We start from the raw sequence: 13,268 nt of genomic DNA on the forward strand, positions 1-13,268 counted from the left end.
TCATGACACGTACTCATAGCCCCGTACTATCTTCCTGATGTCTCAGTCAACACAAAAGGACTGTTAAATTATGAAACAGTTCATGTCTTTCCCTTTATTTAGAAATCCACTCTTCTAACCCTTTATACATATATATATATGTGTGTGTGTATATATATATATATGTATGTGTGTGTGGAACGTCCCCACACACTACAAATACATGCCAGGGGAACACTGCCCCTAGAGTTACAGAATCAGATGTTGTAGAGTATGAAAATACATTGTTGACATTGAGAATTATATATACCCCATTTTTTTGTTTAGAAAATCCTGCAGAGCTATCTGCTTTACAGGGTTGCTTCTCAAGGAGCAAACTTCCCCACAACCTTTTCATTTCAGAGCAGACTACTGAACCCCATCATAATTATCTGTAATGTTTTCATGGACTATTAAACAAAGATCTAGTTGAAGACTAAAAAGAGATGCAAAGACAACACCAACTTGTTAAATGTTTACACATCAAATAATGAAAGTGATAAATGGGAGTAGCAAATAGTTAAAGAGCACTTACCGTAGCAGAGAGCTGTGGTCCATTCAACTGTGCATGCAGGATGGCTTCATTGATGGAGTTCCGGATTCCCATCAGTGCAATTTCCAGATCATGAGAGGCAGCCATTTCGTTAGTCAGATATTCCAGTGTGGAGATATACTCCCTCCATTGCGCATCCAGGTCTGACACACTGGCCAAACAGCCCCTCATTACGTTTAGACAATATCCGACACAGGGTCTGATTAGCGTCAGGCCCTGGCAATGCGGGCAGTACTGCATCTTCACTAGAGCTTTGCTACATTCCTTCGTGAGAGCTGCGTGTTCAGTAGTATTTATCACTTCAATGCCCAGACTGAGGGCCTGGCTGAGCATCCTACTTGCCCAAAGAGATTTTGACAGCTCTGTAACCATGTTTTTAGAATAGCGTCCAAAAGGATTTATGTCTTGCCTTGTAAGCCGTAGACACTCTGTATAGTCCTCTGATAAATCTGTAATTCCTGGGTTTATTAGCCGACTATACACCAGAGGAAAGAGACTGTCAAAGAACCGTAATACTGCACTTTCCACTGTAGTCTCAGCGCCCAGAATGTAGAGAGAGATGTCTGTAAAAAGTTCTTTAACAGGCTCTGCTGCTTCTTTTGCCATAGGTCTGTAAGCTGTCTCAAACAGGGAACTTGTGCGGTTTTCAGCAAAGCGAAGCAAAGACTCAAAGGCCTCTAAAAAAGGGGCAGGGGAGAGAAAGAACTAGAGGTTAATAGCAGGCACCTGACATTTTAGTCACAGGACTAATATTGTCCTGAACAGGAACATCAATAGTTACATGAAATCTGTGGTTTGAATACACTAATGGTTAACACATCTTTCATCAGTAATATGATCAGAAAGACACCTAAATATCACGTGTATAATAAAGGCAACACATAATATGCAAATATTTTCTTAAAAAAAAGATGACTGTTCTCAGTAGCCAGACCCTGACCCAAAGTTACGAGATGAATGAAGGACTTGCACAGAATCCAGCAAGCACAGGCAGGGTCCTTCTAAGATGGGTTTTATAACTAACACTGCATTTGGGCAGCTCAACTAGATACATTTCCAAAACATCCTCCTACACACAAGTGACATCAGTTTCCAGTACACAAGCAGGACTGCAACATTTCCAGCGTTCCTACAGAACTCCAGAGAAGAATACCTGAGTAAGTAAAGTTATTTGTGTGATGCAAGTTCTGGAACTGTGAGACAAAGGAGTAACTGGTAACAGGAGCTGTCTGTAATACACCAATCACACTACCACTGCTGCAGTGGACCAAATGGATACTGATAAAATATCCACATTTAATAGAAGGGTGAAAATTCATATTCAAACTTATTGTAAAGCTATAAAACTTCACTACATATTGATATTAAAGTCAGAGAATGACATCTCATCACACAGAAATGCTGATCCTCATCCACTAGCTGTACTTTTCAACTGTAACCATTTGAAACGTTTTAATAACTTAATAGTTTATGAAAGCAGTATCTTGATAACAGAATAACAGCTTAAAGTTGTATTAGCTTTTCATCCCAAGCGATCTATTGCTATGAAATCCTGCATCAAGAATGGACAAAGCATAAGGCATTTATGTCCTCCTACAGTCGGTCTAGATTTCTAAAACACATACTTGTACAATTTGGAGAGCTGATGTGGCAAGTTAATACATGCTAGAATGAAGGACTAGACAAAGCTGACACACAAACAGCAACTTTAGATAAGCTGCTGGACAACAGCTCAATGGAAGCTTGTGAGATAACTGAATACAAACAGAAGTTGGAGCCTTTGCTTCACAGTGCTGTGAGTGGGTGGCTGAGAGGCGCTTCTTGCAAAGTACAGCTCAAGGATGAAGGAAAGATGCTGTGTGAATAAATTCTCCCCCTGTTAACTCCCTGGTCTGGTCACCAAGTCAGTGGTTGGGCAGGATTTGACACCAAGACTGCTAGGAACCAAAATCAAAGTGAAATTATAAAATCAGGAAAAAGGTATCTCCTTTAACTACAACATTTTTGAGTGGCCTAAACAAACAAATAAATAAATAAAGGGGTCACGGTTAACATATTTCAAATTGCAGAAGGCAAATATTATATACCCAAAACACTGATTGGGGCACTAGAATTCATAGATGGGGCAAGGAAGGGATCAGTTCCCAAGATTATTTTTAATGACACAGAAAACAGTAATCCACACCATTCCCACTGCTTTGTTTGGAAGCTCTACAACAAACAACCTCTGACGTAAATCATTCTTGCAGTCCTCTAGATTGCGAGTAGTTCCAGTAAAGGCAGGAGACTTATCACTTTATACCTCCTGAGGACTGGCCAGATAATGGGTTTTCCGTCTAATCCTACTCTACATTCATCTGAACATCACCACACGATTCACTGCAGCGTAACACAATCCAAAGTTGCTCAAAGATGAGCTCAGCAAAGGAGCAGATACAATACTGTAAGTCAAGATTAGCATACACCGGCACGGTTTTGTAGAAAAGCCTGCTCAGTGCCTTCCTCTGTTACATCTCCCTGGGCAACTAACTTGCTTGTTATGATAAGCGTCACAATCTCTTTACCACAAAGGGTGAATTAACTAGACAGTACAACATATCTCATTGTACATTAAACCATCAGTATTTTACACACACACGCACATGCTGTATCCTTCTGCCAGTGAATCTCCTCAGCACTCCCTGGTATTACAGCAACTAAGACTCTGGAAGTGCTTATAAAATCCTAGAAATTAAGAATTTGGATACATTTCAGTCGAAAAAGAAAATGAATTCTCAGGTGAGAAACACCTTGCCAAGTTTCAGACTGAAGCAGACTTTTACAGTTAAAAAACTAAAAAAGTTGAAAGTTTGATTTGTGATGGAAATAGTGACACAAGCTAAACTGTAGTGCAGTTAGCCGTGTGCTACTGCACTGTGAAATTTTGTTTGCCACATCACCCCTATATGTTTATTTTTATTTCTAGAGGAAACCTAAACACCATTTTTATCACAGTAAAAAGGCAATGGAAATATTCAAAACATGAAAATGGTGTTTTAAGTTTCCCCCTTCAACTACACACACTCTCTTACAGATATTCAGCTTATCATTAGACTACGGGAGCAGGAACTCTCTCCTACAGTGACAGTCCTACACTGTTGCTTTACCTTCCACGCTCATAAAGGCAGAACTGCAGGCTTCATCCTCCTGATACAAAAACTAAGTAAAATGCATTTATGAATGTGCAAGTATCCTTACTGTCCTGAGAAATAACATCCCCAGCGCAAGATGAGAGCAAAACAGTCAATGACAACATACATCCCAAGAAAACAGATTTCAGGATACTAGGCTGTAGACTAGAAACCATGTAGCATTTTATTTTCAAACCTCTTAACTGTAAAATTCTGCATTCAATTAAATAAAATTCTGTATCTATTCTGAGATAAGTATGAAATGAAAATATTAATAGTGTAATTTATTTTTCATTGTATAAGATAAAAATTGTGATGGTATATAGCTTCATACTTCCTGCAAAAAGAGCTCTAAAATCAAAAGCAGGGTACAAAAAAATATTTCTGCTGACTGTAGATGTGCTGCAAACACCCATAAGGTCTCATTTGCTTCCTTATCACAACTGGTCAGACAAAAAAAAATTACTCATGCTTGCAGGCACTCTAGCAATGATGTTCGAGAAGGAAATATCTAGGTCTTTTTTCATTGTTATACGGCATTAAGAGATGTTTGAGACAATCAAATTACTGGATCAGCTGGATGTTCTTAGACCTTTAATTAGAAATAATGGGGCTTCATGCAGTCAAACTATTTTGTAACAATGGACAGCTTGCATTCTGGTTGTGCAGAGCAGGCAACCTTAGCATCTTGTTTAAAAAGTGATTAATTGTATGTTTTTAATGCATCTAAATACCAAAGTACGGTACTTTATACAGAGTTTTTAAATCCCAAGGAGAGTTTACCACTATATAAAAAACTGAGTGCTCACCTGTGCGGTCAAATGCAGCACACTTTAGACATTTATGAACTGGCAAAAAGCTGAATTCTAAGCCTAAGCACACACTGGGAGAAACATTTGATCATCTTTCACAGCCTTTGGCTTCAACACCCCGCACCCCCAGCAGCATACAGTATACGATAAATTGCAAATGTATTTATTTTGAACAGTAATAAGCCATAACCAAAATCATCCAGAATTTGTTGGAGACATCATGTATTTTTTTGTCTTCCTTTAGTATTAAAATAAATAGGAAGGTGGAGAACAAGGTTGGTTCTCGTGTTCCTCAAAAGCCCCTTTTTGATTTAAGGCTACAGGTGAAGTGAAAAAACAGCCAGCTTTGGGTTTTGAACCAACGCACTGATAACTACTTAATGAAAGTCAAGCAACATCACCTTCCATGGGGAGAATTTTTTTCAAACTGTTTATCATGCACTCACAAAACGCTTGACACCACCACTGATGTGCCTGTGACAGTCAAACACAGCTGATCAAATACCGCTCACCTCTGGAAACTTCACAGCGAACTGCTGGGGTTTGGAAATGAGCTTCTGGAGGCAAGCCCAGTTATGACAAGATGCCACGCTGGTTTTGTTGCTCTACCAGCAGCACGGAGCCTGCCAGGCCAAGCAGCTAACCAGTGTGCATGCTGGGGTTCTAGCCTGGCTCCTAGCATTCGCATACGCTAAAAATCGTATTATGCTCCATCTAGTACGCATAGATGCAAAAACATTGCTTTGCACATATAGCATCCATGCTTTTTTAATCATGAGCATGGCCCAGCTTGGTTTTGAGCGATAGCTTCCTTCTGACAGAAATACATCCATCCTGACACAGAAGTGTTTTAGTTCTCTCAAATCAGCCAGCATCTATACCTAATGCAATAAAAATCACAAAGGATTCCCAACTTATCTCACACCAGCTTTTGCATGAGTGTAATACCACTGACTTCTTCAGTGGGGTTTAATTCTGATTTAAGCCCTCTGTATGTCAGAAGAAGCTGCAGAATTTAAGTGCTTCTGCTAAAGAAATCTGCTAAAGGATAGTGCTACAGAGAGAAACAGATTTACAAGGTATGTGTCAGTCTGCCCAATAGTTGGTGTGCCAGTATTTTCCAAAGATTTCCTGTTTTTTTCACCACCTGGAGGTCTATTTGGGGAAAGAACAAGCAGATTTTAAGTAACACTACAGAAAAAGGAAAAATATCTAATACTGTAACTACAGCTTTGACTAGTTCCTTACGTCATGTAAAGACTGCATTCAGTGACTTACACTAACTCACCTCTGCAGGAATAGCTTGTGTTTTTAAATTGCTGTCATCTCCATTTTAATGCAGTCAGGCACAACAGCTCTCCCAGTCTATGCCCAGGCCACCATCCCTTCTCCTGCAGCCTTATCCTTAAGACAAGGATCAAAGATGCAAAACTGCCACGCATCAATCTGCCACTCCTTCTGCCGCAAAAATCTTTCTGGATGTGTTCCAAGGAATTGTTTGTCGGGTTATTTTTTCAGGCTCCCAGACACATAGCAGCATAGCCTCAAGGAAAGACCTCAACAAAACCAGTCACTGAAGCGCATAGCGAGTCTGCACACACGTGGTAGTACGAAAGCTTGCATTCAAGATTGCCTTTGTCTCAAATCCCACATTTCTTACAGTGCATGAAGGTCAGCAGATGTGGTCTCAGAGACTACACACAGACAGGAGTTTTCCAAGAAAATTTGGATTGACGTATGATAGCCATACATAGAGAAAAAGCTCATTTACTTCCCCCTGTTATACCAGACCTTCACAAGCTATTGAGATCCTTATTCTGTCAGCAGCTACAGGGTTCATGTGGGTAGCGTTAGGAGGGACTAAGCAACTTCCAACTTGCTAGATTATGAATCAGTCCAAATCTACGTTCTTTTCTTTCCACAGGTCCAACACAAGAATGTTCGCATGAGAACCATTTTCCCAAGCTAAAGTCAATCTAAGCGTCAGACACCTCTGTGCACAGAGGACCTTTTCTTGTCGCGCAGAAGCTGCAGCTGAGATGGAGCAGCTCTACTGTTTGAACCCCCATGTCCTCAAAAACTAAAGTCATAAACTGAGCGCGAACCCCGACACGCAGATGGGAAAGGAAAGGTACTGTCATTGCTATTACGCGTCCGTGTGACTCAGCTAGCGCCGTGCCCACAGAACTGACAAGGTAAGACCACCCTCCTGATGCAACAGCTCTCCACTACGTTAATAACTCCTTACACTTTGCAATAATTAAATGCACGCTGAACTTAAATTTTAACCCACCCAACTTCTAAAAAACAACAGAAGGAATCCATTATGTTATAAACATTACTGAAAAGATTTAACAATACTCAATAAAACAAAAAGTAGAAGAAAACCCTGAAACTATCTATACAGAAATAACATCTGCGTACATTTCAGATTTGAGTGTAATCGTGAAAGAAGAATGACAAATTTAAGTAGCTCCATTATTTGTTTGGTCTCTTAGGACCACACTAATATTTGGCTCCTTTCCCTTCAACATCTTGCATTTATTAGAGTTACAGGATGAATGAAAGCTACAGTTTGTTGAACAATAGCTTCCTTTTCATGCTTTCAAGTCCATTAAATCTTCGGCATCTTTATGGTTTGCCAAAATAAAGGAAACATATTAGTATTTTGCAGCAAAAGAATTTAAGTACATATTATTTGCAATTTGATGCATAGAGAGCAACGTACACAGCGAAAAATCACACCCAGGTACACATCTACATGAGACACAAAGGATAAAATTCCGAGTTCTACTTTTTTGGATATGCAATGTGATCTAAACATATTTAAAAGAACAAGAACACAGAGTGCTCAAAAAACTTCATTAAACAAGATGAACAGGTGAGGTGTTTTTTTAGATCTTAAGATTACTTTAAAAAAAGAATTTAAGTGCAAACCAAGTCTTGTACAGGGAGAAGGAGAGGAAACATGCAGCTCATTTTGGTGAGATTGATGACCACGGAAACTATTAACTTCAGGATATTTTGGTGAGGATTTGATTCTGGAAGCATTAGTAATAGAAGTAACATCACCAAGTTCAAAATAGGCTCAGTGCTTCATAGGCTGGTGATGCAAAAGGGAAAAAGGCAGTAGACACACAAGCCTAGGAGGTACCTCAGTAACAACAGAGCAGTCCAGTGACAAATAGCCATCTTTTGTTCTGCTCTGGTCATTTTGCCATGAAATCAAGTTATTTCTGTAGACTGTGTGCTGGTGAATACACCCAAATTGCTGGAAGTAGTAACCACAGTGCACCCATTTTTCAGACTTCATGGCTTTATCAGTAACAAAAAAACAACGTATAACAAAGTTGCAACCAGCTGCAAAGGTATTTATCAAAGACAGTCTAAAGAAAGCTCTGCAGCCTGCCGTACCAAACCCTATCTGCCATTTCTGAAGGAAACACTATATGGAAAAGTTTAAATCAGCTGCAGTTTGTTAACTCAATTTTGAGCTGCTCACTATCTAGTTCACCTTCAAACTTTTTTGAATACAATGAATGAGCTGGTAATTAAATTTAGCTGTTTATTATTTCTGTATACTGCATTTCAGTACAGTTGTACTTTATTTTATACGTTGTAATTATGCGGTGCACTTACTTACTCCTTTTCAAAGTGAGCAGTCTCAAGTAAAACTAGATCAGTTGACCAGCAGAAAGCTGGAGACCAGATGTGATATTAACCTTTTATGACACCACTGGCTTCCGCTGACAGATAAATAAAGCAAGTAGTTCTTTGGGAATATTTGTGCATTACAAGACTGATGGACACCTAGCATCACTGTGGTAAGATGATCTGGAAGAGCAGTAAAAGCCCTGAGGACTATGGCTGGACTTTTTATAAAGCCATGGCTATCACAGTGTTATTCTCCTTCCATCAAAACAGAATTCCAAATGGTGATTCATGTAATTCATATCTGCCAAGTTCAAACCTGTCAGCTATTACTTAGTAAGATCAGTTCACAGTTTTGACAGGAGTTGGGCCAAAATAACTGAAGAACAAACTACAGCTGTGCTTCAGCAACTTTAGCTATGCCTTTAATTTGCTTTCCAAGAACAATTAATTTATAAAAAAGGTTCTCTCAACCTACAAGGGGAAAAAAAACATAAGCAGTTATATATCTGTAGGTAGCTAGGCTCTTCACATAACTATAAATACCTCAGAAGTTCTTAGGAGGTTTAACAGCCATCAGACCGGGAGCAGAAATGATGTTATCTGAATTATTTGATCAATCACTAACATAGACAGTGATGACTGGAAGCCACAGCTACACGAAGTAGCACACAATTCCCAAGATGGATTACAGCACAAAGCCCTTGCAAAATAGCTTTGAATGACAACCCTGTAATCATCAACACCTCTTTCAAGATAGATACGTAGAAACAGTCTACATTGCTTAAATTAGATCTGATCTAACTATTCTAATGAACAAGTTTTTGCTACATAAAAAAGCATCCACTTTTATTTTTTCAGGCTAAAACCCTGTGCACAGTTGCAAAGATGCGTAGTGAACTGAAAAGTCATCATTTTTCCCTTAGAAAATAAAAAAGCTTTCCAGTAAAAATAAACAGCTTGAACAATATTTTCTTAAAAATCAACCCTGAATCATCACTTTATGGGAGGAGATAAACCCCTGGTATCTTTTCAAGTGAAGTTCTTGCTGCAGGGTGTTGTTGGTTTGTTTGGGTTTTTTTGACATATTTGAGTATTGCTGTAAAAACATAGTCAGCCCCAAAAGGTGTGTTGGCCCAGCAACCCAAGACTTGCATGGTGTTAGACAGGATTTATAGCGCGCTCTAAAAAATGGATTGCCCTCGGTTTGGTTGTTTCAGAATAGATACTTGGTACATATGGCTGCAATTCCTTTGAATGAGCAGCGCTTCCAGTGCCAAAGCCTTGCATGCTTTTTCTACCAATTTTCAATACCCAACGGTTTGGTTATTAAATTGTAACAATACACTTCAAGACTCACATGGTTGTTACCAAAATACAGAGTGAGAGATGGAGCTCAAGGTACCTTTAGGGCACGCTTGTATCTGAGGCCAGCCAGGTAGTCCTGGTGACTATACGTGTTAAACACTGACAGAAACAGTAACTGACATTGGGAGATGATGCAAAACAGTTACCTCATTCTTTCTGGGGTTCCATAACAATTACTTTTCCACGTGCGTATGCCATTTTTCAATGCTGTGAATCACTGCACTATGCACACTAGCATGGGCTAGTGCGTAAATGAAGATAATACCTTTACTGTAACCTCTAGGATTAAGGCTTTCAGGCAATCTCTTCCCACAAACTTCTAAACAGAATGAAAGGGTATCACTGTCTTTGGATTTCCCAGACTACTTTTATCACAAGTACTTTTGGAATGAGATACTCAGCACATGTAGTGTAGTTTCCAGAACTGAAACAGACTTGTGGAAGAACCGCTGCACATTCATGACTGCAGTGTGGGCTGGCTTGAGAGCCTGAGGCGGTGTGTCATGTATCACAGCATTCTGAACGCTCTGGGCCCATATGGAGTAAAAAAGTAACTTCGTAAGTGGAATCTATGCCTAGGCGAGGGTGAGGACAACATTTAAATGACAACACGTGTAGGACGTACACATACAAGTACTCAGGAGCGAGCAAGTACTAGTAACCGTGGACTGCTGACATAGGAAAACCAGAAAGTCCAAAATGCAATTACATGGGGACACAGCTAACGTACAAGTAAAATGCGCATATGTAAAGATATTGCTGTTTTATATTGCTTTATATATTGAGAGGGACGATTCAAAAAGATATTAGGGGAAAAAATGGCCAAAAATTGCTTCTGCAGCCTTCCTGCAAATGAAAACCATAGAGAAAGTAAAAGCTGCGCCAGCTCCGCGCAGTGCCAGGTACTAATGCCAGAGAGGAACAGATGCCATCGCTAGACAAAGAGAGGGCATTTATATGTTGGTGGTCTGCTGGAGCTCAGACGCATACTGCCCATTTGACACAATCGGGCTTGGAGAGCAAGCAAGTGGGGCTTGCCAAAAACACTACAGACTTCTCTGTTGCTTGACTTACAGTGTGGCACTGATGATCCATGAGGCACTGAGCACTGGGATGGTACCTATGGAGAAGTATGAAATACAAAACACATCTTTAAAATCCAGATGTGACCACAGTACCAAGTACACTCTAAGAATCGTCTCTGGTACACTGCTGCACTGCACGTTCGTGTTCACTGGCAGGGACACACTTCAAAGTTGCCAGTAACTTTGGGACACAGAAGAAATTGAGGTATTTTATTTGTGTACCTCTGGTGTATTAAATACTATCAAGAAAGGAAAGTACAAAACAGTTTTAATCACTTTCTAACTAATGTTAAGAACCGCCAAAAATTTCTCTTCCGAGTCAATCAAGAGAAAGCAAGAAGATGTAAAAATCTTTTCATTCTTCTGAGAATTTTTTCATTAACAGAAAAGCAACCAGACAGTCTCAAGAGAGAGTTTTCTCAACCCTCTGATTAAGGAGCTCAACTGGCACAAGGAAAACAAATACGTTTGTTTCAGAAGGTCATGAACTATTTCATGATTTCCAGCTGAATTAGTTAGGTGGTCCATTATGACCCATTTCTAAAAATCTAAGAGAAAAATAGCTACAAGAGACAGGATTAGCTTAAAGATGAAATTTGTGGGGGAGGTCATTTATTATTCATGAGGTTTTTTCATCTTCTTTCTGTACTAATGTAGAAATACAACAAATGTCTGAATTCCATTAAGGAGCTCAGGTCACAAATAAGACTTAAAAAATCCTCCTTTTTTAAAATCTAGATTAAATCTGTATTTATCAACAACTTTAAAACAAAGAAAATGGTCTTTATGTAAAGAACTGCAATAATGCAACCCTGTGTGTTCAACAATGAAGAGTCTCTAACCCAGAACTGCCAGCTGGCTCGAGAACTGCACTTGATGTGCCCACACGCCCAGCTTCCAGCCCTCAGCTGCAAGAAGGAAAAGGATCATTACTCACCAGGGCAGTCAGACACTGAATGGCAGTCTTGACAATGACTGTGTACTTCTAATTTGTTCAAAGGCAGTGACCACAAAACCTTTCAGCTGTATCTTCTAATTCTGGATTAGGTAACATCAACTTCATTTCCCAGTACTGTGAACCTACTGACTTTACCCAATCTTCTTTCTCAGGCTAGTCTACATTGGGAAGCCCTCGCAAAATAAACAAAGGAGAACATAAAAGTCCAACAGCTAAGTCCTTGTGCAAAGACAGTCTTTCATAGAAGTTATCTTCTGCAAATGATTTAATTCAGTGGCTTTTGTGTTTTTCAGATCCTTGGACAACTTCTATCCACCAAAACTAGTGACATACCAGATGCAGTATCCTCACCCAAATTTCAGCTGAAAACAGTTTGGTATTGTTCCACAAACCAGCTGCAGGCCAGTAAATGGTTTGTGTGTGGTCCACAGGGTGAGAGCCATTGGCCTCTTCTACAGCATACCGAAAAGCATATAGTCATCTAGATAAAGGGTAAAGGTACTGGCCTTGGATAGAAAATACAGGCAAGTAATGCTTAAAAACCCAAAACCTTTCCTGCAACATCTATTTTTGGCTGTCTCCTTTTGTAGATTATTTTGCAAACATATTTGATGCCATAAACCCATAAGATAATTGAAAGGACATGTTTGCTTGAAGGAGCTGACCCTGTTCATGGACTTTCTTCACAGCCAGAACAAAGATCTTCACTAGACTACTGAAGAAAAATAGTGGAAAAGACTTCCATGATTGATTTTAACAGACACTGAATCCAAATCACTATCTAGGAAGATATTCCGGGTGTTACTTTTTAAAATTTCACATTCTTACAAAGCTTCTCTCAATAGGAAAATTAAAGGTGGATCTATACTTAAAATAATCCCATAAAAATAGAACACATTTTTCTTTATAGTGAAGAGCTTCTCCTCGATTTATCATCCAAATTCCTTCAAGTAAAGTGACTGGCATGTGTTCAACATATGGGTCAGAACTGGCAGCAGCACAGATGTTGGTGATTTGATAGCTAACCAGATGTTTGTGGAGAACTAGCTCCAGTTATTCCTAAGGGAAAGCACATAAAGTTCATTAGCAGTAATAAATCACACACCTATTTTTCTCCTGAAATTCCTTCCTTAAAGAAAATATGTGAAGCTCAGTTTCTCCCATCACATGGACTACAGAGATTTTACAGGACAAGTCCCAGTCACACCAAAGATGACAAAAAGCCAAAGCAATTAAACTTATGTGCAGAAAATTGTGCAGCCCTTGATAAAAATAAAGTTACCATCACACCATATTTCAACATTGACACACATACCCAGACACCTTCTGAGATGAGTAAGGCTTCACAAGATCACAGAACTTGCTTAAATTCAAGAAATTGCATAGTTGCAAACCCATGGTTGCTTATTCCACCCCACCCCCAAGTCTATTGGTGGTCAGATCATAATTCAGTACAATGTTTTCCCATGAGGAGTAGCAGCAGCAGCAGAGGAATTTTGTAAGAGAGAACAAGGATAGGCTAAAAAACATGTCTGAAGAATTCATACACCTGCTTTCTTCATTTCAAGTTCCTCTGTATAAAGCTTTATGGCTTAGGACCTAAGGGAGCTGGCTCAGGGACCAGCACGAGTCACACGATCAGTTAAGAAGCTC

At 39.5% G+C, this 13,268-nt stretch overlaps 1 protein-coding gene across 1 annotated transcript in view; it reads right to left on the bottom strand.

Annotated features, from left to right (window-relative positions):
* Positions 1–504: 504 nt before the first annotated feature.
* The window catches only part of LOC104614212 (glypican-5-like), a 65,042-nt gene continuing 52,278 nt past the window's right edge, over positions 505–13,268 (bottom strand). Inside the window, exon 2 of the mRNA XM_010282153.1 lies at positions 505–1,248. Within this exon, the coding sequence (XP_010280455.1) occupies positions 539–1,248 (710 nt within the window). The 3' untranslated portion in view covers positions 505–538. The remainder of the gene's footprint in view (positions 1,249–13,268) is intronic.

This window comes from Phaethon lepturus, unplaced genomic scaffold (genome assembly GCF_000687285.1).
Source record: "Phaethon lepturus isolate BGI_N335 unplaced genomic scaffold, ASM68728v1 scaffold1630, whole genome shotgun sequence".
NCBI lineage: Eukaryota > Metazoa > Chordata > Aves > Phaethontiformes > Phaethontidae > Phaethon > Phaethon lepturus.